Below are 27,508 nucleotides of genomic sequence, written 5' to 3' on the forward strand. Positions count from 1 at the left end.
ACCCATATACTACACTTTTTCGAAATCGATATTAAATATCGATTTCATTTTACTTATTCTCTAATTATTTAAAATGGCAACACATAGTCTTAAAACGTCAGAAACACGGGTTCATTAAAATCTCGCCAAAATATTTTCATCAAGGAAAAGCGTTGAAAATATAGCAAAAATGTACACGGAAGTGGACGTTTTTGTTAGTAACTACACTCTGATAGACCCTGAGATATATCAGCTGTGGATAGAAGGATGTTCTTGTAAGTATAAAGACTGAAAACCTGCTTTCGTTCCAGACCGTAAGACTATATATTTAACTGGAAATAAAACACTTTCACGCCTTTCTAAAGCTTACCGAGTGCTTAAATTACAATAAAGCAGTCATTCTACTTGATAATAACGTTATTCTCCAAGTAAATAATCATAGATTTCACCTACAAATGAATCTTATACATTACCTTGGCAGCTGGATATAATCTTTTTAATCAATAACTAGTGCCAAGGACATATACATTCTTAGAGATAATAAATTAATATCAAATCAAGATGCTTACAAACCATCTTGGCAACTAAAGTGATTTATATTTCATTCAATTTGTCAGATATGAAAATTTCTATTTAATATTATGATTCATAAAAATAGTGGGTACATGGAATTATATATGCATATATATATATATATATATGTACCGTCTTGTATATAATATAATATGTAGTATATTTTTGTTATAGTCTCCATGGTCTTAACTTCTACCCTCTTACTTCTACCTTCTAACTTCTACCCTCTAACTTCTACTTTTTCTTATTTCTACCCTCTTTCTAAATCTACCCTCTTAACTTCTACACTCTGAACTTCTACCCTCTTTCTAACTTAGACAATATTCTTATAAATCTGAATCTAATTGGATATTTAAAACCTCATAAAAAAACTTACGTGATTGATGTATAATTCCAGCAAGTGAAGCGGTGTCCACTCTTCACCAGCGGGCACTGTCCAAACAGACCGGAGCATCTGTGGAGCTCATAGCCAGCGATGTATTGGATCATTACAGGTGAAACTTACATCTAACTCGCTGTCGACTCGATGTTGACTTGACGGTGTGGCGCTGTGTGTGAATTGATGGTTTTCGTGTGGGTTGTGAGGTGGATGGCCAACCTCATCAACCCTGGTGTCAGGGTTACTATTGAGCCACCAAAGGCCCCTGACATGGCTCATGTAAATTCAAATTCAAATATTCGTCAACATAAGTAAAAGAGTTGTTACAGTATAATTTATGTCGCACCTTTCAGTATACAAGTTTAAAACATAACATAAATTACAAATAAGTAACAACTACTTACATACATCAGTAAGCTTAACAACATCACAACCTAAGCCTAACAACATATACTTTCCCATTTATAATATTAGTATGGATTTTTTTCTTTTTTTTTTAGGACGTTCGCTCTTCTCGAGCGGCTGCTGACGGTACCAACGAAGCTATCGGAACAGATGATCTTCCAAATCGATGAGCAGACCAAACACATGCTTATTGAGAAGTGAGTGGAGTGCATAATAATTTTTTTGGTTGTGTGACCGACCTAACTAGTTGGCCAGTTAGTTCCGCCCACATGCAACAGATGGCGCCACATTCAATAATGCAGTTTTGAAGCAGTCGTGAAACTAATAAATAATTTATTATTATTATTTAAAAAAAAATAATTGTTACAATAAGTCCATAATAAAGGCTATATCTATTTATCTATTTTTTTTTTGTTTTATTATTTTCATTTTTTTTTTTTCATTTTAATTTTTAAATATTTTTTTATTGAATTTAAACGTAAGTACTTGTGAGTAACTTGTAGCTTGTGAACGTGTAGACTATTTTTTTTTTTTTTTTTTTCAAGGCTTGAGCCACTCTTGGTGGTTATGCCAGCCTCATAGTTTAGAGCGTTTAATGATGATCAAATCAACAATTTACAAAAGAATACCATTATAGCACTACAACGTGTAGACTTGTAAGTTTTGATGAACACGGCACAGAGCATGGAGGCTGTTAAATAAATAAATAAAAATAAATAATTTTCAGATATTATGACTTGGACGACTCCGTGATAAGGGAACTTCTCGGACGCAAGCTGTCGTCGAGACACCGGAAGGATTTAGATGAGGTAAGGAATAAGCTAGTTTCAACTAGTCAAATCTGTCTTCTTCTCTCGTGTGGGTTGTGAGGTGGAGTACCAACCCCATCAACCCTGGTGTCAGGGTTACTATTGAGTCGCCAAAAGCCCCTGACATGGTTCAAAAAAAAAGTCAATACCACCTTTCAATATTCATGCTTCATGTAAGCCATATATAACTCACATACATAATAGTATATACACACACATACAGTATAATACATAATATACAGAATTATAAATTTATTTATTTTTCTTATTATTATTTTTTTTCCTCAAATACTTTATATTACGGTTTAGGTACGTAATTATGTGCTTAGACTTTAGAGCCCAGTTCTTTTTGTTTTACTGTTTTTTGATTCCCCAACCGGCTGCAGCTGAAAATCAGCGTCATAGTCTAGCTACAGCTAGGCCGTGACATTTGCTGAGCTGAAGCCGTTTCGGCACTATGTATAATTATTATTATTTTTTTGTTAATTAGTGTTAAGTATGCCGAATAAATATTTTCTTTCTTTCTTTCTTCTTTCTTTCAGAGTCCACACACAAGAGGGATTAAAAAGTCGGGGGTATTGACTTTTGTTCGTGTTTTTTGTACCAGGTGGCTGAGAAGTCAGGCGCGCCCCTGCGGTGCTGCCGACGGCAGTTCGACAACGTGCGCCGCGTGTTTAAGACGGTTGAGGAGATGCCTGGTAACGTGGTCGCTAACATACGCACCGCCTTCCTGCTCTCCGACCCGCTGGCCAAGTGAGTCGCTTAGGGCCAAGTAGTGACTTTTTACTCCCCGACCCGCTGGCCAAGTGAATCGCCTAGGGCCAAGTAGTGACTTTTTACTCCCCGACCCGCTGGCCAAGTAAGTCGCTTAGGGCCAAGTAGTGACTTTTTACTCTTCGACCCGCTGGCCAAGTGAATCGCCTAGGGCCAAGTAGTGACTTTTTACTCCCCGACCCGCTGGCCAAGTAAGTCGCTTAGGGCCAAGTAGTGACTTTTTACTCTTCGACCCGCTGGCCAAGTGAATCGCCTAGGGCCAAGTAGTGACTTTTTACTCCCCGACCCGCTGGCCAAGTAAGTCGCTTAGGGCCAAGTAGTGACTTTTTACTCTTCGACCCGCTGGCCAAGTGAGTCGCTTAGGCCAAGTAATGACTTTTTACTTTCCGACCCGCTGGCCAAGTGAGTTGCTTAGGGCCAAGTAGTGACTTTTTACTCTCCGATCCGCTGCCCAAGTGAGTTGCTTAAGGCCAAGTAGTGACTTTTTACTCTCCGACCCGCTGCCCAAGTGAGTCGCTTAGGGCCAAGTAGTGACTTTTTAACACGACATATTATAGGTGTACAGTATATACAACCACTTCTCTCCAGCTGTGTTCAAGTCCCATATAATATGAGTAGAGCCTATTGCCATTAACCGGGCACAAATCCTGGAAACCACCAATTATCTACGATCCAAACATGACGCTCGAAGCATGACAAAAGGCCCTGGTAAAACACAGTTTCTGGATTCCAACCCGGGACCAACGGCTTAACATGCGTTCCGAAGCACGGAATCATCTTACTTCTGGACAATCAGGTGATCAGCCTGCAATGTCCTAACCAAACTAGGGATCACAAAGTGATTTGTCCCCACCGGGATTCGGACCCGGGACCTCCGGATCGTGAGCAGAACGCTCAACCACTGGACCACAGAGGCCGTTAGAGTGCTTTATGTCTCTAAAAGCGGTGTAATAAAACCTACTGACCAGCGAGTGTCAAACAAAGGACAGTCTTACAGAGTGATTTTTGACATCTTCCCCATCGGGAATCGAACCCGGACCTCCAGATCGTGAGCCCAATGCTCTAACCGCTTATAATTGTTTCAGGAAATACGGCGCGGTGGTGTTCATTGCATGCATGAGGTTCGAGACGGCGAAGCGGAAACTGCAGTATCTATCCTTCAACGATTACTATCATTGTGCACAGGTAAGACACAGTCAAGTTACAGTCAGAATTGAGTTAAGGAAGATCATAGTCAAGTTACAGTTATGGTAGTCGGGTTAGTAGAAACTGGTTATTGTTAGTATCACATCACATCACTAATTTAAGAGCCACGCTCTTTCGGTGTAGCATTCTCCATGCTACATTTTAGGTAAAAATAGGGCAGTCGTTTCCCTCTTGCTTGCCGCCTATCTTTTTTTCTTTTTATTGTTACTATACACTGTAAAAATCTTTTGTTTCCAACAATACTTATTTTTGTTTTATATGTATACGTAATATTTTTAACTCTTATGTTTGCTAAGAAGATTTATGGCTGTTTTCATTTAGAAGTTGATTTCTGTTTAAGTTTTATACATCATCAGCCGTACGACGCCCACTGCTGGGCACAGGCCTCCCCCAAGGATCTCCACGACGATCAGTCCTGCGCTGCCCGCATATTTATTTATATATAATTATTATTATACATACCTAAATATAAACGTTTTGTTGTTGTAGTTGTGAATGCAGTGTGTACCTGTAATTGGAGCACATATACAAAAACTAATTTAAGACTTGCATTTTATAACTTAACAATATGTGTACTGTGGGTATACCTATCTAAATAAATAAAATGGAGCACGATTAGAATGACAGAGATATAGTCCAACCTGGGTCCAAGTTACCCGTAATAATTTTTTTTTATAGTACATCACCTAGCGCGAAAGAGACGGGAGATATGTCTCTAATCATGCTACGTTTTAAGGGGTATATAGTCAATTCGCACACAAGTTACCGTCATAATAGGGCCAGGTCTTCCCTTGTGTAGTAGCCGGGACCGATTCCTTACCGTATTCAAATTAGTCGCATTACAGTCGAGTCACAGTCACGTCACAGTCGGGATGCGGTCACGTCACAGTCGAGTTACAGTCTCGTCACAGTTGATTTACAGTTACGTCACAGTCACGTCACCGTCGAGTTACAGCCACGTCACAGTCGAGTTACAGTCACGTCACAGTCGAGTTACAGTCACGTTTCTTACTTTTTTTAAATAATTTTACAGGCTATAATGGGCAGTTGGACATATTGCTGTACCGGTCCGGAGTACTACGATACAGAGATGGACAGAGAGTTCCTCTTGGAGCTGAGAGAGCTGAGGATACTGCTCGATAAGGAGAAGGAGCATAAACAGTAAGTGTGATAACATAGAATAAATAATATAACATAGAGTGTGTTAAAAACACAATGAATTTCTTTTGTATTTACATTCCAGTTTATGCTGTATGCGGCTAAAACCAAAACTTTTAGAGAAATCATATCAAGAATTGGAACTGAACTTCAGGTAAGTGGTTATTATAATTTACATACATTCATAAATTTACACTTATTTTTTATGTGGAGGAAGTCCTCCATATTCATCAATCGCTTCATACACTATATGGTTTTATGTTGCAGACTCTACACACGAGCCCTGGTGGGGCTGGCATGCAACTTGCACAGAGGCAGAGAGCTGCGGTCGCTGTTCATTGACTTGTTGGAGAGGTAACATTTGATAATACATTCGTAAGATCACGCCTATTTCCCTTTAGGGTAGGCAGAGACCACGGAGTTACACTTACTACGATTCCGAAACACACACACACACATGCACACACACACATTGAGCCGCCAAAGGCCACTGACGTGACTCAGTAACTACTACGTACTTACATCAGTAAGTTGTAACCGGGACTAACGGCTTAACGTGCCTTCCGAAGCACGGATTATCCTACTTCTGGACAATCAGGTGATCAGCCTGTAATGTCGTAACCAAACTAGGGATGAAGTGATCACACACACACACAGACAGACAGACACACATAGAGAGACACATACACAGAAACACACACACAGGGTGGGGGTTATACAGGGTGTTAGTGAAACCGTAACGAATACTGAGGAAGATGATTCAGACCATGATTCTGAGTTGATATCAAGTGGAATTTTCAGTCGGAAAATTCATGGATTTTTTTTAAGTATTTTTTTTAATTATTTTCAGTTCCATACTTTTGCGACGCAAAATCCCACTTGATATCAACACAGAATCATGGTCTCAATCATCCCTCAAAGTCTTCGTTACGATCTTCTTCTATCGTGTGGGTTGTGAGGTGATTACCAACCTCATCAACCCTGGTGTCAGGGTTATTATTGAGCCGCCATAGGCCCCTGACATGACTCATGTGACGACTACGTACTTACATCAGTAAGTAGTAACCGGGACCAACGGCTTAACGTGCCTTCCGAAGCAGCATCATCTTAATTTTTGGACAATCAGGTGATCAGCCTGTAATGTCCTAACCAAACTGGGGATTACAAAGTGATTTTTGTGATATGTCCCCACCGGGATTCGAACCCGGGACCTCCGGATCGTGAGCACACCGCTCAACCACTGGACCACGGAGGCCGTTACGATAAAAGATAATTTATTTGCTTAAACATGAGTAATATAAATACAGATTACAGTGTTCACATTAAACGTTCTTCATTTTTGCCTTGCGGCGCACAAAGTTAGTACCTAGTACATTGTCTATATAAATACATGCATTATGAAAAATACGACAATAGGTTTAAGGAAACAAGTTAATAAGCAATAATGATCACAAAATCGATCGAAAAAAAAAAAAAAAAATAAAATAAATAAATAAAAAATAATAATAATAGTTATTAATTATTAGTTGTGTAGGGATTGTGTCCTCCAACATGACGGACTAATGTTATTACGATAGGCTGATCCCTCATCACCATAAGGTTCATCATATCCAGCTTACGACATCGTATCAACAGTGGCTGCAAGTTGTCTTTGATTACTTGTGGCTCTGCCCACCCCATTAGGGATTACGGGCGTGAGTTTATGTATGTATGTATGTATTAGTTGTGTTTTATTATTAGTTTTTTTGTTTATTTTTTTTAATTAAATCGATTGATCGATGTCACTAACACCCTGTATACGCACACAAACAAACAAAAATCGTCACACACACACATTCACAACATTTTATTTGTCCATAATCGTAATAAGGTAGACATAGTTTAATACTCGATGTATCGCGTGCAGGTGTGTGGAGCCCCTCCGGCTGGGCTGCTGGCCCAAGACGGACCTGGCGCAGTTCCTGGCGGCGTACGAGCAGTGCGCGCTGCAAATGGACGTGCTGAGGTGAGGCAGTAGGGACAGGTCAGAGAATAAGGAATAATCTACGTATAGAACGGCGTTAGGCTCACGATCTGGAGTGCCGGGTTCGATTCCCGATGGGGACATTGTCGAAATCACTTTGTGAGACTGTCCTTTGTTTGGTAAGGACTTTTCAGGCTCGAATCACCTGATTGTCCGAAAAAGTACAATCACGTTAAGACGTTGGTCCCGGCTATTAGCCGTAAATACACCTCCACCAACCCGCAGTGGTGCAGCGTGGTGGAGTATGCTCCATACCCCCTCCGGTTGATTGAGGGGAGGCCTGTGCCCAGCAGTGGGACGTATATAGGCTGTGTATGTATGTATGTTATGTATAGAACGGCATCTCTCCGCCCCCCACCAGCGGCTGAGCTAGGTTTACCTCACCCCCTCTAGTCTTCAATCGTGAAGGCGTCAGACGCCACACAACAGATGCTGTACGATATTGGTGCTGATTCCTGCATTTCCCTCATTCAGCGCTTATCGCTGTCGACCCACTAGGATCGATTAATTCTTTCAAATATTCTCCTCTCAGACGACGCCCTGAGCCGAGGTTCGCGCCCAACTGGGCACCCTCAGGCCTGTTGTCTTAAACGTTGTACCGGGTGAGAGCTTCAGCGCTCCCCATTTGTCCGGCCAAGTAGTTAATGCCATCTGCGGCAAATCTACAATAAGTAACGTCAAAAAAAAATGATTCCTGCAGACGCCATCTAATATTATTTTAAGTTATACCTGTCATTTTCTAATCCGTTGAAAAAGAAAGGGACGGGTAATCGACAGGCATAAAATTTATGAAATACACGTAAATTTTAAGCAAAAATCTAAAACAACCGTCTAAAATTTTTACATCGGCCAATAACCCGATAGAATTAAGCTGACAGCACACGTGAAACGGTTTGCATACCAGCGAGATACCTTTTTGATTCGGCCGGGCTATTCATTCTTGATTAAAATCATTCTTGATTAAAATTAAGAGCTGTCAATCATCCGTCCCTTTCCTTTTCGGTGGGTAAGAAAATGACAGGTATAACTTAAAGTAAAATTAGGAGGTGTCTGCAGGAATCGGGGCCAGTGGCCCCGAAGGGACGGATGATTCACAGCTCTTAATTTTAGGAAGAATGAGTAAATGAACGTGTCGGGTTATTGACGGATGTAAAATTTTTAGACGGTTGGTTTAGATTTGTGCTTAAAATTGACGTGTGTTCCATAAATTTTATGCTTGTCGATTACCCGTCCCTTTCCTTTTCGGCGGATAAGAAAATGACAGATATAACTTAAAATAAAATTAGATGGTATTTACAGGAATTAGCACCAATGTCTGTGTAAAATTGTGCGTTTGTTGCAGGGAGGCGGACCTCAAGAGTGTCTGGGAGCGTTATATGCGCGTCATAAGCAGCTGTTTACTTACTATGTATCATACTTAGATTAATTTACTATAACGAAGCGCTAATTACACTTGCCAATCCATCGTACCCATGCGTCAAAAACACGGGCGCAGCGATCAGGATCGTGTGGTCTTATAGCAAATTGGTCTTAGTTTAGTTGGTAGAAGCTTGCAGTCGTAAGCTTCTACTTAATAACCCTATTTAACGCAGCATGATTTGATTGACGATACGGCTCACCACTTATCACGTTGGTATCTGGTCCGAACCATGGTATAGGAAAACCAGGTATGCTCAAAACTGACAGCTAACATTTCAAGGTTAGCCCAGCTGACGTCATCCCGCCCTGTGTTGCCATTTCGTAAAACAAATTACCCACGACCAATTTTTTTGATTTACTTTGCAAGGCAATTTTTAACTTCTAGTAAAAGGTTTACTTACAGTTTTAATGGTTTTTATATATGTGACAAGTAATAGTAATTAAACATATTAGTCAGTAATTCGCTCAATTTTCAATAATAAAATTTACGTCCTTGGAATGTTGGAGATACCAATTGAATGGTAACACTTACGTCATCAAGGGCTAGCAATGGCGGCTTGTCATAAGATTCAGCATATCTGGTTTTCTTATACCATGGTTTTTACTAAGAAGACTATACATTCGATGCGGCTCTGCCCACCCCTTTAGTGACAACAGGCGTAATTTTATATGTGTGGGATATTATTCGATTTAAATACCCGCCAGCACCAAAAACCTTAAAAGGTGAATTTATTACTAAGTCAAATCTTTCTATTTATAATGCTGTCTGTAAAAGTTTCATACATGTATTGCTGTATGTGTACGTAAATAAATAAATAAATAATTTCTTGTTCTGTCCAGCCTGCAAGTGTTTAAGCGTGAAGAATAATATCTAATAGGCGTCTATACCTTTGGAAAAACTTGATATGACCGTACGAGCTATTAACACCCTTATTACATAATAAGGTTCATAGCTACTCGAGGTTTAATTTGCTATGTACAGAACTATAAAATAAATACTACTACCACTAACTACTACTGTATGTACTATATCCTCTGCCGAAGGTTGTCTGGGTGAGATCGCTCTTAGCGATAAGGCCGCCTTTGCCCACCTTAGAATAATTAAAGCACATAATAACGGGTTCTTACCGCGTTTAGCTAAAGCGTAAAGCTTAAAACGGCCTAATGTGGTGACAAAACGTGTGGACACAGTGAGTGCGGTTTGTCGTAGTGAGTTTGGTGCGAGTTCAGATGGTTCCGAACATTCCGACATCAAATACATAAACAAGCGGCAAAGAAAGAGGGTAGACAGATATGTCTGCCCGTAGAAAATTATGGATCTACCTACTCCACTCCAATCTCATCAGTCATCCCGTGATCATGGCACTTGCAACAGTGTCGAAATATCGGGAGTCTCATATCCCTATTTCAAACGCGGTAAGAACCCGTTATTGTGTGTTTTAATTATGATAATATCCGCGTAAACATCTTAGAATAAGTTTATCCTGGAAATGTTTTGTAAATTTGTGTGCAATGAAGTGTTTTATAATTATTATAAATAAATAAATACATAAAATAACACGTCATCAAAGGGCTAGTTGGTGGGGAGTAACCATGGAAACCACGAGCTGGTGTACCAGTGTCGACTTTCCCAAATTCGATATGACTGACGCATCAGTCAAGGATTAGGCAATGTAATTACCGTTCAATAGTGTCGTGTATGGTGGAGCAGCGTGGTGGAGTATGCTCCATACCCCCTCCGGTTGATTGAGGGAAGCCCTGTGTCCATCAGTGGGACGTATATAGGCTGTTGGTTGATGGTTGCGATGATTGCGAGTGTGGAGTGTCACCACTAACTATGGCTCACCTTTTGTGCTGTCCTAAATGTAACACCTGCACTATTAAAGACCTTTACGAAGCCACTGACAATGCCTTAAGCGTGGCCAATTATTGGTCAGCAAAAATTTAGTTTCGATCGCCATCGACTCTCAAAGAAGAAGATAGGCTGTTTATGTTTTTTTTTGTAAACATTTTTCTATAAGAACTAGGTAATTATGAATATTACGAATACGCGCAAAAGGGAATGGCTCAGCTTGTGCTGTGATGGAGGCATGCATGCGCTGGTTTTCAGTCATTCTTCTTCCTGGGATATTGTAATAATATGACTTCATAACCCCGATACCGACCCCGCCGGCGTGGTGATTTCCCTCATTCATTGTTTACCACTATCAATCCACTAGGGTCTATTCTTTCATATGTTTATATGACTTATTTGACGTTGGTCTAACAGAAAGTTCGGTGAGGTGTGGGTACTTAGTTCATCTTGCGATGGATGTACCTCTGACTACCCCCATTGGGATATAGACGTGAACTTGTTTATGTTATGTTTATTGTTCATTTGTGACGCGTGAGTTTTGTCTGTCTGTATTAAATCATTGACTATTTCCTTTGGGGTAGGCAGAAAGGACACACTTGTATTTTTTTTAATTTGACAATCAGAAATCAATCATGTAAGATTTAATTAATAGAGTATCAGTGCTGGTTCCTGGGGGGTTAAAATGGCCACATTAAAGCAATTCATCTAAGACAGCAATATTGCAATTTGACATTTGTTTGCATTGCGCACTTACTTTTATATGCGCAAATGTCAAATTGCAATATTGATTTTTTAGATGAATTGCTTCGATGTGGCCATTTTAACCCCCCTGTACACACCATTTAATTTTATTTTACGTTATACCCGTCATTTTCTTATCCGCCGAAAACAAAAGGGACGGATGATTGACAGCTGTTAATTTTAAAAATGAATGAATTTATAACCGGGGCGAATCAAATAGGCATCTCGCCGATATGCAACCCATTAACGTGTGCTGTCAACTTAATTCTGTCAGGTTATTGGCGAATGTAAAATTTTAGGTTTAAATTTCTGTCTAAAATTGACGCGTTTTGCATAAATTTTATACCTGTCGATTACCCGTCCCTTTCCTTTTCGGCGGATAAGAAAATGACAGGTATAACTTAACCTCTCATCTGCCGGAACGCGGATCTCGCCCAGACACAATGTAAAATCTATTGTGTCTGGTATCTCGGCAGATGAGAGGTTAAAATAAAATTAGATTGTTTATTTATGGATTTTTATAGGTATCTATGTTATGTTATGTTATTAATATTAGTTAATAAAATCTAAATTATTTCAAAGAAAATATTGTACTTATCCGAATGTTGTTTGTAATATGATAAATGGTTTTGGATGTTAAACTGTTGTTTTTTTAATGATTGTGTTAAGTACCTTCCTATTTGCTGGGTTGTCTGCTTGTTGATTATAATTAACTCTTGACAATAAAACAATGGTAGAGGTGCGCGGGCGCGAGCTGCAGTTCGCAGGCGCGGTGCGGTGGCGGCGTGTGCGACGGCGGTAAGTATATATATACTTTATAACTTTAGCTGTGTATTTTTGTTCTTTACTAATTTTCTTCTTTTATTTCAGGTTTTTTTTCTTCTTTTTTTTTTCAAATTGCGTCTGCCGACTCCTATAGGGATTGGGCATGGATATCATGAGTTTAATACAAAATATTTTGCCTTCCTTGTACATACATACATATATAAACTCACGCCTATTTCCCACCGGGGTAAGCAGAGACTATGGAATTCCATTTGCTTCGATCCTGACACAATTCTCTTGCTTCCTCCACATTTATCAATCGCTTCATACACGCACGCCGGTTCAGAGTAGATCGTACTAAACCTTCTGTGACTTCCTTGTAAGTCCCACATATTACTTTAACCTTTGCTAAGTTACCCGGGACCAAGTGGAGCGCCCGCCCTTAATGCATACCTGGTCATTTCTTAGTGACCCATATATGGGTCACGGACGTATGGAGCTAGACCGTCATGACCCGTATATGAACCACTGGACTGTCAACGTGTTAAATTTTGTATTGAAAAAAAATGAAGTAATTATTTTTAAACAAAATTTAATTATTAAATATTTTTCCTCTAACTACAAACACAAACGAATATTTGCTTATAATTATGCGTTTATTTTATAATAATAGTAATAATTCATATTAAATTTGTTCAACATAATTTTATCACATAATAATTACTATGTACAGTCATTTCGAAAATATATTTACAAGTTTAATTAAAGTTCACAATTGTAGGGAACCCATTTTTTTTCTTTTTGAGGGAAATTCGTAACTAACTTTATACGAATTTCCAAATGAAAAATTAGTTAATGATTTTTGAATGAATTTGCATGGTTCATTCAATAATTCATAATCGGATATAGCTACCTAAAATGACGTGCACTCATGTTTTCAAAAGATTTTTTTTAAGTACCCATAAAAACTGCATACATTTTGATATTTTAAATACTTAACATGTAATTTAATCTTAGCAAATCCATAAAAAATTCATACAAATTCCATACAACTTTCCAAATTCTACCTAATTTATTACTTGTATAAGTTGTCAGCAAATATACCAAAATCGATAACATATTTTTTTTTTATAAATTGTACGAATATTTTTTTTATTATCTAATTATTCTGCTTACTATTTGTGTCTGCTCACCCCAATAAGAATTATTGGCGTGAGTTTATGTATATATTTAGTTTATGCATTACCCATTCGAATTATTTAAGTACGTATATTTTTTCCATACAAGTTTTGTAGTTTCCATACAATATTTAAGCACTAACTTTTGTATAGTATACTTTTGCTGACAACTTGAACAAAAACATGTTTCAGAAGGTAAATTAAGTCACAATTGTCACAAAATAATTAAGAAATCTAAGTACCTAATTTAAATGCTTTTTCTACATTATAATTCAAATTTAATTAATTTAAAAATCAAGGAATGTTAATTGCTGAAAACAACTTTATTCGAGGGTTCTAATAAGTAGAATAATTGCGAGGTTGAGTTAGGTTATGGATACTACACAACCATTGATGATTGATGGTTTCTCCACTAATCTGAGATAGAGAGGCATGCTATAAAATCCAAACCTCGCCAAGTTACAAAGTCGGGAATATTTAAATTGGCAACTGCGTTACAATAGGTAAAAAATTACAATCTCCTACAAGGCACTAAGTCACCTTGCATTTTTTTACACTAGTAACATTATTAGAACAATATTTTTGTTCGTTTTTACTTCACTGCCTTGTTGTTTTAAATTTAGGACTCACTTTTAGGATGACGATATTGTTTAATATTCTATACAGATATGCTCAATACAAAATGTAATTTATTCACTTGAAAGAACTTTTTTTTCTTGTAAAATAAGCCCCATTTAATAGGGTTTTTCGTTAACTATATTTATACATAAATGGGTCAATAGTGAAATTAAGTTATTATTTTTCATTATAACGTTGAATATTTTGAAAGATTAGAGTGAAAAAATCGATTTTAATATTACAAAAAGTGCCCAATACGAGATATGCGTGCGTCACATTAAAATTTTTGTACTTTTAATGTTAAAAGACATCATTTCCGTTTCATTAAATGTTAGGGCACAAAGTTAAAAAATGCCGAACCGTGAAAAAAATAGTCAAATCTTTCGGGCACCTGATTTTTTTACTGTGACACTAAATCCCGGTGACCATTACTTTGGCTTTTATTGGACTTGGATAATCTTGACAGTTGACTTGACATTTCTTTTCCAGCCGGCACTTTTTTGGGACCCTAAATAAATGATGTCCTTTTCAAAATCGTTTTTTGATTTGAAGCCAATTTTTACGCGTCGAAATTTTAAGAGTAATTAAAATTTTATTTTTTACACACTGGAGCAGCGTGGTGGAGTATGCTCCATACCTCCTCCTGTTGATTGAGGGGAGCCCTGTGCCCAGCAATGGGACGTATACAGGGTGTAATTAATTCTAATTTAGTATTAATTGAGAGGGATAATTCAGGTCATGATTCTGAGTTAATATCAAGTGGAATTTTCCATCACAAAACTATGGAATTGGAAAAAAAGAAACATGAATTTTAATTCAGAATCGTCAGTTGAATCATCCCCTCACTATCCGATACGGTGTCTCTAACACCCTGTATTTATGTTATTAAACATACCCAAATTTTGATGTTTTACACAGAAAAGTCTAGAATTTATTCTAAATAACTGATCCAGTCTTCATTCGTTGACTAACTCAATATGATAATTTAGTTATTTACTAGCTTCAACGGTAGCCCAGCGGCGGAAGCCGTGATAGCCCAGCTGGTAGAACGCTTGCCTCTCACTTTGAGGTCGCAGGTTCGGATCCACCACGGACCTATACCAATGATTGTCCAATTTGTTATTTAAGTTTGGATCATAAATTATTATCACGTGCTCAGTGGTGAAGGAAAACATCGTGAGGAAACCCACATTCCCGAGAAATGCATTTTCGGAGGTATGTGACCTAACACCCTAACCTGTATTTGTACCACGTGTTGATAATTTCAATGTGTGGTGTCTGTGTAAAACAAGGTTCTTTGTGTCATGGAATAAGAAAACCAGGTATGCTCAAGTGACAGCTAACATTTCAAGGTTAGCCCAGCTGACGTCATCCCATCCTGGGTTGCCATTTCGCAAAAAATATACCCACGTCCAATGTTTTTAAATGAATGAAAAGATCTTTTTTTTTTATATATGTGACAAGTAATAATAATTAATAACATTAGTCAGTAATTCAATTAAATTTCAATAATAAAATTTACGTCCTTGGAATGTTGGAGATACCAATTTAATGGTAACACTTACGTCATCAATGGGCTAGCAATGGCGGCTTGTCATAGGATTGAGCGTACCTGGTCTTCTTATACCATGGTTTGTATGAAGTAGCACGGCCTAAGTATAGAGCTTGCTTCCCACTGGGCGACCACGGCTCTCGCCATTAAAAGTTAATAACTAAATTATCATCATCATTTCGATCCAAAATTCGTACATCTACACTAATACTTATCTAAGATCACATTCTTAGTATAGTCAGACTGGGTTACATTCGAGGTTCATACACTTTGTTATCAGAAACATATATAAACTCACGCCCTTGAACCCTAAACGGGTGAGCAGACTTGATACGTCCTAAGATATGATGAACCTTATGGTGACAGGTTCGCACATCGCCCATATAAGGGTCCATAATGTTGGAATGGACAGCCTGCATGGTTTAGTGGTTAGAGCGTTGGGCTTACGATTTGGAGGTCCGGGTTCGATTCCCGATGGAGACATTGTCGAAATTACTCTGTGAGACTGTGTTTGGTAACGACATCGCAGGCTTGAATCACCCTGATTGTCCGGAAACGTAAGATGATTCCGTGCTTCGGAGGGCACGATAAACTTAAAACACAATGGAGCAGCGTGTTGGAGACCTGTGCCCAGCAGTGGGACTGTCTATGTTTTATGTATGTTATGTTAGAAAGGATACAATCCCTCTGTCGATTTTTACGACATGCTCGGGAAGATAAGCATTTTTTTTTTCGATCCAGTCTAGTATAATACTAGCAGTATCATTTCCACATACTATTCATAATATCCATCAAGATTTCATTACGAAGAGTGGCTGCAAGTTCTGATTATTTAGGGCTCTGCTCACCCTATTACGGATTACGGGCGTGAGTTTGTGTATATATCATCGCTTTACAGCGAAAACCAAGTGCCTTTTTGAAAAATCACGTTTGGATGTCTTCTGCTATCGTGTAGGTTGTGAGGTGGATAACCAAACCTCATCAACCCTGGTGTCAGGGTTACTATTGAGCCGCCAAAGGCCCCTGACATGGCTCATGTAACGACGACGTACTTACATCACGAAGCACGGATCGTCTTACTTTTTCGGACAATAAGGGTGATTTAAGCGTGCAATGTCGTTACCAAAGGACAGTCTCACAAAGTATGCGATAGAAGAAGTTAACAAAACATTCAGAATGTGATATTTCAAATAGGCGGTTACCAATGCGCGATGTAGACAAATTGTTCCTGATGTAAAATGTATCACTATTAACGTCATTATCAGCTTAAAAAAAAAACATATTTTTAATGAAGGACATTCCAGGCCAAGTTCCTTAAAAAAAATTTCATCGCTCGGGTACATACATAATTATTCAAAAATATAAGTCAGTAGCGGAGGGCACATATAAAAATAATTATTGCTTGATATTTGGATCAGGTTTGTATACAATTATGTTGCTGCCTATATTACTTCTCTTTATTTTGATCAGAATAATAATGGATGGAAGATGTGTTGTGCCTGGGTGTAATAAAAAGGGTCATCATTTATACCCAAAAACAAAGATAAAAGTTGCATAATTATGTCTGTTATCCGTGAAATTAGAAGGTGGCAACTCTGTACAGCGCCTTCTATATTTTTTGGGAAGCGACGCCTGGAAAGTCCCTCATTTGAATTATTCAAAACGTATTTACGTGTCATTTCCGGTACATTTTAATTACATAGTACGTAATTCTTTTTTGCATTTAAAATTAATCTCAGTATATTAAAAAAAATATTTACAAATGCACATTTTTTAAGTACAAACATATTTTTTTTGTGATGTTCAGTAACCAGATAGTGCCCGGTTAGTCAAATTATAGTGCCCGATATGTCACATTTAAAAAAAGCAAAAGAAAAAAGCATTTCACCACTTATAGTATAGTCACTTGTCGCTTGTTTTTCAAATGGAGAAATGGAGTTCGAACCCCGGTATCGGACTTTCACCAATGACTTATTATTCAAAATTCAAAATTCAAAAATATCTTTATTCAGTAGGTAACATAGTTACACTTTGAATCGTCAATTTTACATAACGAACGTCTCATCCGCCTAAAACTACTGCAGCTTCTCACAACCTGTATAGCCGGGGAAAAGAAGCTGCAAGAAAAACCTCGGCACAGGGCCCTAGACGTTCTTTAAAAAAATAAAAATAAACGTAATAAAGTTATTGCTACTTGACGTTCTTTAAAAAAATAAAAATAAACATAAAACATAAAATATTGGTATACAATTGAGTAATTTAGCTGCCTAATATCAGTTCTCAGACAGTTAATCCCATGCATTCATATCTTCTAAATAATCACTAACTTTATAATAACCTTTTTTGTAAAGTTTTTGTTTAACTACTGTCTTAAAACAGTTGAAAGGCAAATTCTGAATGTCAATGGGAATCTTATTGTAAAAACGTATACATTGCCCCTTAAAAGATTTAGTAATCTTATGTAATCGACTGACTTGTAAAGCAAGTTTATTTTTATTCCTGGTATTAACAATGTGCCGATCGCTATTTTTTGCAAATAATCCTATATGTTTTTTTACATATATTAAGTTTTCAAAGATATATTGTGATGCCAAAGTTAAAATATTAATTTCTTTAAATTTATTTCTAAGTGACATCTTGGGTCCCAATTTGTAAATCGCCCGAATGGCTCGCTTTTGCAGAACAAAAATGCTGTTCATATCTGCAGCATGACCCCACAGCAAGATGCCGTACGACATTAGACTGTGGAAGTAGGCAAAATAAACTAATCGCGCGGTTTCTACATCGGTTATTAAACGAATTTTTTTGACCGCGAATGCTGCTGAGCTGAGCCTTTTGGACAACTTATCAATATGAGGACTCCATTGCAACTTAGCGTCCAAAGTAATTCCCAAAAATACAGCAGTATCCGTGAGGTCCAATTCCTTATTTTTTACAATAATAGAATCGAGGGGCCTACTAACATTCGATAACGTAAAATAAACATATTTTGTTTTATTTTCATTAAGTAGCAGGTTGTTTACAGTAAACCAATCCACTACCTCTGAAATGGCGTTGTTTACATCGTCAAAGGAATCTTGTCGTCTCTTTACTTTAAAAAGTAAGGAGGTATCATCTGCAAACAGCACCACCTCATGTTTTACAAGACTAGGTAGATTAATTTATCTTAAGTGCAGTTTTCACTCACAGTTGCCTCTGACTACCCCAATTGGGATATAGCCGTGAGCTTATGTTATCATTTATATTTGGCGCAGGACACTACCCTAATCATTGTTTAAAATATTATTTATACTTAAAAAAAATGGAAGCAATTTTTTGGTATATAATCACTAACATTTTGTGCTCAGAGATCCTTAATAATTACGCACTGTACATCACATTTCATTTGCGGTTTTGATCAATCCAATAAAGAATTTATTTTGAACTCTCAGGGCGCCTTTTGTTTTCATCGGGGCCACTCAGGGTGCCTTTTATTTTTCACTCAGGGCATTTTTAGAGTAGACTTTTGTAAAAAGTTTGTATCAAAAGTAGAAAAAAAAACAATTAAGTGTATTTTTAAGCTCTAGCTGTTATTGAGATTACTATTAATTGACTCAGATCGGGTGTTTCTCCATTTGATCGACGAGGGCAGGCAGAGAGTCATCAGCGGGGCGTACATTGGCTATTTAAGTACATATGTTACTTTTATTCATAATTAAAATAAAAATATGCGTTTCGAAGATATATGACCTAAATTGTATTGGGCTGGTTTTCCCTTCGGGTTAGAAGGATAGGCAGTCGCTTCTGTAAAAAACTGGACCTGTCAAATCTTCAGGTTAGGGTAAGCGGGCCCTGTGAGAAACAGGATAACGCTAGGATGATTATGGCTTCCTTATTAGATTGATCGAAACCAAAGCGCGTAAGTCACAGACTTACCCGTCTCTCTCTATCCTACGGTAACAGCATTTTCCATCTCTTTCTAATCACTGTCTCTATCTACACTGTTAGGTTCGAGCATCCCACTCATATGTCCACCTCCTCGATTTTTCTCTTCTGCGGGATTCCAAACTTGTCCTTTTTTATCACTTCCTGTTTTAACTCTACGTATGTCTCCAGCCGCGAAAGACCGTACTCCTGAAAAAAAAAAAACATTTACTTTAATAAATAAAGGGTGGTAGCGACATCGTAACGAACACTGAGGAAGATGATTCAGCTCATGAATGGAAAATTCCACTTGATATTAACTCGGAATAATGAGCTGAATCATCCCCCTCAGTATTCGTTACGATGTCACGTACACCCCGTAACGAATACTGATTCAGACCATGATTCTTAGTTGATATCAAGTGGAAAATTTTTGTGTTTTTCAGTCGGAAAATTACAATTGATATCAATTCAGAATCATGGTCTAAATCATTCTTCAAAGTTTTCGTTACGATGTCACTGACATCCGGTATAAATTTAAAAACGCATAAAATACATATTAAAAAAATGATCGTGCGTCTTTTACGCCGACACAAGCTCGTAGTAACAATTGTTATCTACACAAGTACACACCATCTAAGTTTATTTTAAGTACCTGTCATTTTCTTATCCGCCGAAAAGACAGGGACGGGTAATCGACATAATTTATGGGACACACGTCAATTTAGGCAGTAATATATAAAACCCTTCAAAAAATTCTATATCGGTCAATAACCCTACAGAATTAAGTTGATAGCACACGTCAAACGGATTGCATATGAGCAAGACGCTTATTATATTCGTCCGAGTTATTAATTTTAAACTTATCAGTTCCCTTTCCTTTTCGGCGGACAAGACAATGACGGGTATAACTTAAAATGAGGACATGTCTGTGTTTAATAATTTAATTAAACATAAAATTCATATTTTTTCCGTAAAACGAAACGACATAGTTTATTGTCTATATATTTTGTCTATGGTCGAGAATGACACTTCTTTTTTTTTACCTTTTCACTGTATCGGACGGTTGAATTTCATTTAATAGTTTTCTTAAAAATTAAGGCTCAAGTCTATGTTTTATATAAGAACTGTCACATTGACATGGTCTTGAGGGCAGTCCTGAAGCTGAGATTAGTAATACTACTCTTAGTCTGCTTTTATTTAACAGTCTGCAGGAATTATGGCCATTATCCGTTACTTACAAAAGCAATGTAAACAGAAAAAATATGATTAAACCGTATCAAATATGTCCGTAAATGTAAACACGACACTTCGATAAAACTTGTACGGAAGGATAGACTTGACCTTAGAGAGATAGCGTTACTAAATATCCAGCACATGTTCAATAAATGAGTTTATAATTTGTATTTGTTTCAAAACAACACGATCCACGCCCATATCCCTGAAGGGGTAGCCAGAGGCGTATAGCATACGTGTTAGTAACATCGTAACGAATATTATGGGGGATGATTCAGACCATGATTGTGAGGTATGGAATTTTCCGTCGTAAAATACACGTTTTTTTCCTTGGTCCAGTGGTGTGAGTGGGCTCACAATCCGGAGGTCCCGGGTTCAAATCCCGGTGGAGACACATCACAAAAATCACTTCGTGATCCCTAGTTTCGTTAGGACATTACAGGCTGATCACCTGATTGTCCGAAAGTAAGATGATCCGTGCTTCGGAAGGCACTTAAGTCGTTGGTCCCGGTTACTACTTACTGATGTAAGTTAGTAATCGTTACTTGAGCCATGTATGGGCCTTTGGCGGCTCAATAGTAACCCTAACACCAGGGTTGATGGGGTTGGTAATCCACCTCACAACCCACACGACAGAAGAATTATTAAAATTCATAAATAAATTAAATAGAAAAAAAGGAAACATTTTTTGCCACCTTTACATTTGTCTTTATTTAGTAATCAGAATTTCATAATTTATCTCCGATCTAGGAAACTACCCAATTCCACTTACCCAGTATCCAAAAGGTATCTGGCTCTTGCTAGCGTTGACAATAGACCAGAGGGTCCAGAACAGGTGGCTGGCGAGCGCAAACGCTTCCACTTCACCCAGTAGTTTGTTGACCTCTTCGATATTAGGCTCGGTTAGACCCTTGTCGTCTGCAAGGGAGTGGTAGCACTTCAGGTATTCCTTGATGAAGATCTCCTGAAAATGAAGATGCAGGTTAGTATCAAGTATTGGGTTTGGAGTCTTTGGGGTTGACGAGTGGAAAGAGATGGAATTTATTTTTTAAGAATTTTATTTAAGTGTATTTCCAATCTGAAAAAGGGTGTTAGTGACATCGTAACAAATACTGAGGGGGGTGATTCACACCATGATTCTGAGTTGCTATCAAGTAGAATTTTTAATCCACCGTGCTGTCAAGTGAGAACCTTCAGTGCTCCCCATGTGTCCGGCTAATCCCTAGTTAATGGCATTTCGGGCTTTCCCTCATTCAGCGCTTATCGATATCGACCCTCTAGGGTCGATTAGTTCTTTCAAATATATTGACTCTCAGACCCGAGGTTCGCGCCCAACTTGGGCACCCTCAGGCCTGTTGTCTTAAATTTTGTACCGGCTGAGAGCCCTCAGCGCTTCCTATTTGTCCGGCCAAGTAGTTAATGCCATTTGCGGGAAAGCTACAATAAGTCACAAAAAAAATATTGGTTACCAATATAACGAAAAAATAAATAAAGTACCCTTTTACAGACTGGAAAAACTAGGAAAAAGACACATAAGTAGCCTATATATGTACGACTGCTGGGCACAGGCCTCCCCTCAATCAACCGGAGGGAAGAAGATATATATTTTTTTCAACTTTTAATATTATTCAATAGTTGTTATACTTAAATAGATCCTTGAAATGTATATTATGCATGTAAGAGCGAAACAAATGTGTATCAATTAACAGAAAGCCATAATGTCGCTAGAAAAAAATACTTTTTTAACAAATGTCTTTCGATTTTTCAGCCTCTTGTCTCTTCTACCTGTATTAAGGAAAATAATTCAATAAGGAATACTATTTACACACAGTGCACCATCGGCTCATAGTGACAAAGACGTAAGCGCCTTTTTGAGAAATCACTTGATGTGATTTTCAACCGGGTTTTTATCTTCTCCCCAGCATTATCCCGTTTTTCACAGGGTCCTCTTACCTAACCTGAAGATTGGACAGGTCCGGTTTCTTACAGAAGCGACTGCTTGTCCAACCTTCCAACCCGCGAAGGGAAAACCAGCCCAATACAGGTTAGGTCACATACCTCCGAAAATGCATTTCTCGGGAATGTGGGTTTCCTCACGATGTTTTCCTTCACCGCTGAGTACGTGATAGTCATTTATGATCCAAACGTGAATTCGAAAACAAATTCAACAAAATCTTGATTTGTTACCAGTAATTTCAATATGGGTAAAAATTTTACACAACTTTTTGACCTGGATTGAAACTAGCATGTCTATTGTGAGGTTTTGTTAACAAAAATAGCAACCGCCGAAAAATCACTTTTTTCAAAAAGGCGCGTGCGAGGTTGTCTCTATAAGCCAAAGATATATAAACTCCCGCCCGTGAACCCTAATAGGGTGGGCTTTTAATGAACTTGGTATTTTTTTTACAACAATGTACACCGAATTTTTTTTTTAACAAATTTTGAGAAATTAAAAATAAAATGCTATACAGACAACACCAGATAAAATTGTGAAAAATAAAATCGACAATCGTCTTCACAGTTTATATTTTTAAGTTGATTGTAAAAAAAAAAGTAAAAAGAGACTGAAAAACCAAACGACACGCATCGAAAAAATAAAATTATAGATTAGTAAAAAAAATGACACTCGTTTTTTGTACTTTCTCTCGGCGAGCGGCAAGCAGGCAATGGCTCGTGCCCGTTCAGCCCGGATTTGTCCCGTAGGATAGGGTCCGCGCAACGCTCTCGGCTAAAAACCAAGCATACACCAAAACAAGCTGCGTAATGGCAGTATATGGCAACCCCCCCAAAAAAAAAATACATTTTTTTTCTTTTTCAAAGTTGCTTCTGACATTTTGAATAGATTCGAAATTCAAAACCTTCACCCCTGGTTCGAAACCCGATACCTGACTTGCACAATAACTTATCTTAAGTGCAGTTTTCACTAACACAGGTAGCTCGACCATTATAGACGGCGATACGGCTCACCTATCACGTTGGTCTAACAGAAAGCTCGGTGAGGTGTGGGTACTTAGTTCATCTTGCGATGGATGTGCCTCTGACTACCCCATTGGGATTTACGAGCATTTGAAACTGCATCATATCAAAATTGTCGTTCTTTTTTACATAAAATTAATAAACCATTACTTCAAGAATTGTTACGCGTAGTCGACTCGAAATTTTGCATGTCGCCATATTTTTATTTGGTGCATTACAGAAAAAATATTGGATTGTGTGCCAAAAACAACTTTTTACAAATTATTATTCTTTTCATTTCCATTGAGCCGTATTAGCTTGTCTGATTGTTAGTAACATAATAAAACCTCTTATAAATACTTTCTAAACACATCTTAACATGGTGATACATTCTCCATTAATATAAAAAAAATGTAAAAATAAAAGAGGTTTTATCATGTTTTCATTCTTTCTAAGACCATTATGATATGGCATTACGAACCTTATGACGTCAAACAAATGATTCATTTGAGTCTACTCTGCAACTTGAAAAATAGAATGAAAATATTTTATGCGAGTATTTTTGAGCGGGTTTCAAAGTTTTAAGCCGACATTGACATGCGAAAAAGTAATTTTAGGTAACGTTGAATTGAACACTTCGGAAATTAATTCCTTGACAGTTGTAACAATAAAATATTATAAATAAAATATGTCGGATATGGTAGTTTATCATTTAACGATAGTTATCCAATAGTCTTTTTATTAAGATCATTTTTAAATATTATATTTTTACAAAACTAAAATGCGATTTGTTTATCTGTGTATTACAAGACCCGAAACACGGGCGGCCATGATTGAGCTTCGTGTGACGTCACATTTCACAAAATAAACAAAACTATCTGTCAGGTTTCAAGTTACACTGCTTGACAGTTTCTTTGTTTGTTGAACTGTGACGTTACTGGGGAAAAAGTCTTCGCGCCAAATTTAAAATAAAGAAAAATCCTTTTTTTTCTTCTATTAAAACTTTTTCGAGAAAATAAACCATTTGAACAGATATAAAAAATAAGCGGTTGTAATTTTTAAAATACTTTTCAGAAAACTGGCAAGTTGACATTTGAAAAAAAAAAAAAACATTCCGCACACGCAGAACGACATTACGAGAAATAGCGATCATCGTCAAAATTACTCGCATTTTAATTGTGATATCTATGTATTGCTCAATAAAGCAATGATAAGTTAGTAAGAAGCGTGTTTATGCTATTTGTATGTGCTTATTATTTTTAGGAAATAAACAATTAGAACATCCTGTCGAAAGTCATGACGCCTGAATTTTGTACTGCACTCGACAAATGCAATATCGTTTTTTATACAGGGTATTAGTGACATCGTAACAAAAAACAGAATGTCTGATTGAGTGTATTGTGGAAAAATAAAAAAGGCACCCTGAGGCAAACAATTGGAGCCCTGAGGAAAATATAAAAGGTACCCTGAGACTATCGAAATTTTTTAGATTATTGATATAACGTTCTAAAGTTGATTATTGCACAAATTATCTTTTAACTTTTTCAATACATTTTTTTTTTATTAACGTAGACTTACCTTTTGTTCCAGTGTGGGCCAATGGTCGTGGTTTTCATAGAAGAAGGGATGTTCTGTATTCGTGTAGTCATAAGCCCATTCTTGAAAGTGGTTGGCAATGTCGAATGCCCTGCAATAATTAAAAATATAAAAATAAACCAGGACAACCCTGTTTGAAGAACAATTGATGAGTCACGCAATGCCACGAGTACAAATCCCTACTAAGGCTCTAAACCACTACAAATTTAGGCAAACTGCGAACAAGACATAATGCGAAGTGTGCGTTTTGCGAAAATGTCATTATGCGGTTATAGGAAATCCAGTTTCGATAATCTTCTTCTATCGTGTGGGTTGTGAGGTGATTACTCCCTGACATGACTCATGTAATGACTACGTACTTACATCAGTAAATAAGTAGTAACCGGGACCAACGGCTTAACGTGCCTTTCGAATCATCTTAGTTTTTATAACATTTTATGAATCTGAGAAACATTCGAAAATGGCGTTTAGCGAAAATGGGCAAATTGCGAAAAAAATTTTTTTTTTACCTGAAGTTGTAGGCGCAGTATTCGAAGTCGATGAGGAAGATCTTGGGCTCGCCGCTGTCGGAGATGTGGCTCAGTATCGTGTCTGATGTGTTGCCTTCCTCGAAGTTGGCGTCCATGAAAGAGGCGCGAGCGGCGTGCGTTGTCTCTGTTGTTGTTAAAAACGCCGCTCTGTGGGAGATAGAACATAAATAAGCTCACGGCTATATCCCAATTGGAGGTACATCCATTGCAATATTAACCAAGTACCCACGCCTCAACGAGCTTTCTGTTAGACCAACGTGATAGGTGAGCCGTATCGCCGTCTATAATGGTCGAGCCAAGACAAGTGTTAGTGGAAAACCACTTTAACTCATTGGTGCAAGTCTTCGTGCTTCTCATTTGAGAAGCAAGCCGGTGTACCAGAGGACCACAGTGACTGAGAAAAGCTTAATAAAATAAAAAAATTGCTCATTTTACATTTCACATACACTTTACATTATGTGGCACAATTTAATAATCATAAAATTTCTGATCAAATAAATGTTGACGTTTCAATCTCGTCTTATGTTATAAACGATATTTCAATGAAATTTTGCAATTATTTAGACGTTTTGCGAAAAATATATGGCGATTTGCAAATATTTGACGTTATGCGAAATTGTCATTTTGCGATTATTTTTTGTGAATATCCGCTCACCTTGAAGCCTCGCCAACTAAGTCGAGATTTTCAGTGGACGTGATAGAAGGTTCCTTCTCGACACCGTCGCTGTCACCCGGTACATCGTATTTCTGGATAAATGTTGTTGGTTCAAACTCATCTTGTGTTGGCTGGGGTATGTCTTCTAGGAGAAGGATGTTGCCTGGAAGAGATTATTTTATGTTGCAGTTAAGAAATGAAAAATCAATTAAGACATCGCAGGCTCTACCGCAGGGTTTACAGAAGCGACTGCCTGTTTGACCTTCTCACCCGCGAAGGGAAAGCCAGCCCAATACAGGTTAGGTCACCTACCTCCAAAAATGCATTTCTCGGTAATGTGGGTGTCACCATGTTTTCCTTTACCGCTGAGCAGGAGATAATCATTTTATTTTTAATATAATAGATAATCAATTTCGAAAATCATTGGTTTAAACCCGTGCTGGCATTCGTGAGAGTCATAAAATTATTACCACGTGCTCAGCGGTGAAGGAAAACATCGTGCGGAAACCCTCATTCCCGGAATATTGTATTGGGCTGGTTTTCCCTTCGCGGGTATCGAAGGTCAGACAGGCAGTCGCTTCTGTAAAAAAACGAACCGGTCAAATCTTCAGGTTAGGTAAGCGGACCCCGTGAACAACGGGATAATGCTAGTGGGATGATGTTTATAATAAAAACGGAATATAAGAAAGGTTGGAAGGGCCAAGTGAGCGCGAAACGCGAGTTTATACTTCAACTTTGCACTCTATTCGTCCTGTCAAATCTACAGGTTAGGTAAGCGGACCCTGTGGACACGGGATAAAGCTAGGGTGATGATGATGATGATGTTTGTGTTTTTACCTTCCTGCAAGTCATTGTGGCAGAAGACGACCGGCGAGTCGATAGTCGCCAGGTATTTCTTCAGCCATTCTATCTCGTGGTCATAGTTGATCTCCCTCAGCCGCTTTATTGCTTTCTCTTCTGCCTCGTTCTAGAAGGAACAATAAATACCCAATAATTTAATTTTGGGTTCTAAGTTTATATTTTGTTTTGTTAAAACTCTTTGTTGTAATCTATAATAAGAACACCCAATGTTTTTATATTGACTTATGTACAGTCATGAGCTATATCATGTTACCCACTTAAAACCCTGTCGCACTATCATATTTGACATTTGATGAGACGTACGGTTTAATTTGTCAAAAAAGTTAATGTGACATGGT

The 27,508-nt window shown here is 37.8% G+C and overlaps 3 protein-coding genes across 5 annotated transcripts in view; 2 read left to right on the forward strand and 1 right to left on the reverse strand.

The window, feature by feature from the left end:
- The window catches only part of LOC126379120 (tau-tubulin kinase homolog Asator), a 161,828-nt gene that overhangs the window by 92,305 nt on the left and 42,015 nt on the right, over positions 1 to 27,508 (forward strand). The gene's annotated exons all lie outside the window — the stretch shown is intronic.
- LOC126379231 (acidic fibroblast growth factor intracellular-binding protein) lies at positions 103 to 11,962 on the forward strand. Its single transcript, XM_050027923.1, has 11 exons — positions 103 to 254; positions 950 to 1,046; positions 1,432 to 1,533; positions 2,064 to 2,145; positions 2,753 to 2,898; positions 4,005 to 4,104; positions 5,159 to 5,286; positions 5,369 to 5,437; positions 5,551 to 5,637; positions 7,190 to 7,288; positions 8,649 to 11,962. The coding sequence occupies exons 1-11, from the start codon at positions 170 to 172 to the stop codon at positions 8,725 to 8,727; spliced, it is 1,074 nt and encodes a 357-aa protein (XP_049883880.1). The 5' UTR covers positions 103 to 169; the 3' UTR covers positions 8,728 to 11,962.
- Positions 19,302 to 27,508, reverse strand: part of LOC126379153 (choline/ethanolamine kinase) — a 45,090-nt gene continuing 36,883 nt past the window's right edge. For 2 of the 3 annotated variants that reach the window (XM_050027800.1, XM_050027798.1), the window contains exons 11-16: positions 27,147 to 27,276; positions 26,310 to 26,472; positions 25,634 to 25,801; positions 25,107 to 25,215; positions 21,346 to 21,537; positions 19,302 to 19,547 (exon numbers count right to left, since the gene is read on the reverse strand). In XM_050027800.1, the coding sequence (XP_049883757.1) occupies positions 19,437 to 19,547; positions 21,346 to 21,537; positions 25,107 to 25,215; positions 25,634 to 25,801; positions 26,310 to 26,472; positions 27,147 to 27,276 (873 nt within the window). In that variant the 3' untranslated portion in view covers positions 19,302 to 19,436. Of the gene's footprint in view, positions 19,548 to 21,345; positions 21,538 to 23,212; positions 23,302 to 25,106; positions 25,216 to 25,633; positions 25,802 to 26,309; positions 26,473 to 27,146; positions 27,277 to 27,508 lie in introns of those variants that run through there. The other variant, XM_050027799.1, reaches the window with a different exon arrangement.

The sequence above is a fragment of the Pectinophora gossypiella genome, chromosome 28, assembly GCF_024362695.1.
Source record: "Pectinophora gossypiella chromosome 28, ilPecGoss1.1, whole genome shotgun sequence".
NCBI classification, from domain to species: Eukaryota; Metazoa; Arthropoda; class Insecta; order Lepidoptera; family Gelechiidae; genus Pectinophora; species Pectinophora gossypiella.

Coding starts and splice junctions, on each gene's coding strand:
- LOC126379231 (XM_050027923.1), top strand. CDS start 170: ATGTACACGGAAGTGGACGTTTTTGTTAGTAACTACACTCTGATAGAC. Junction 1,047..1,431: donor GATGTATTGGATCATTACAG/GTGAAACTTACA, acceptor TTTTTTTTTTAG/GACGTTCGCTCTTCTCGAGC. Junction 7,289..8,648: donor CTGCAAATGGACGTGCTGAG/GTGAGGCAGTAG, acceptor CGTTTGTTGCAG/GGAGGCGGACCTCAAGAGTG.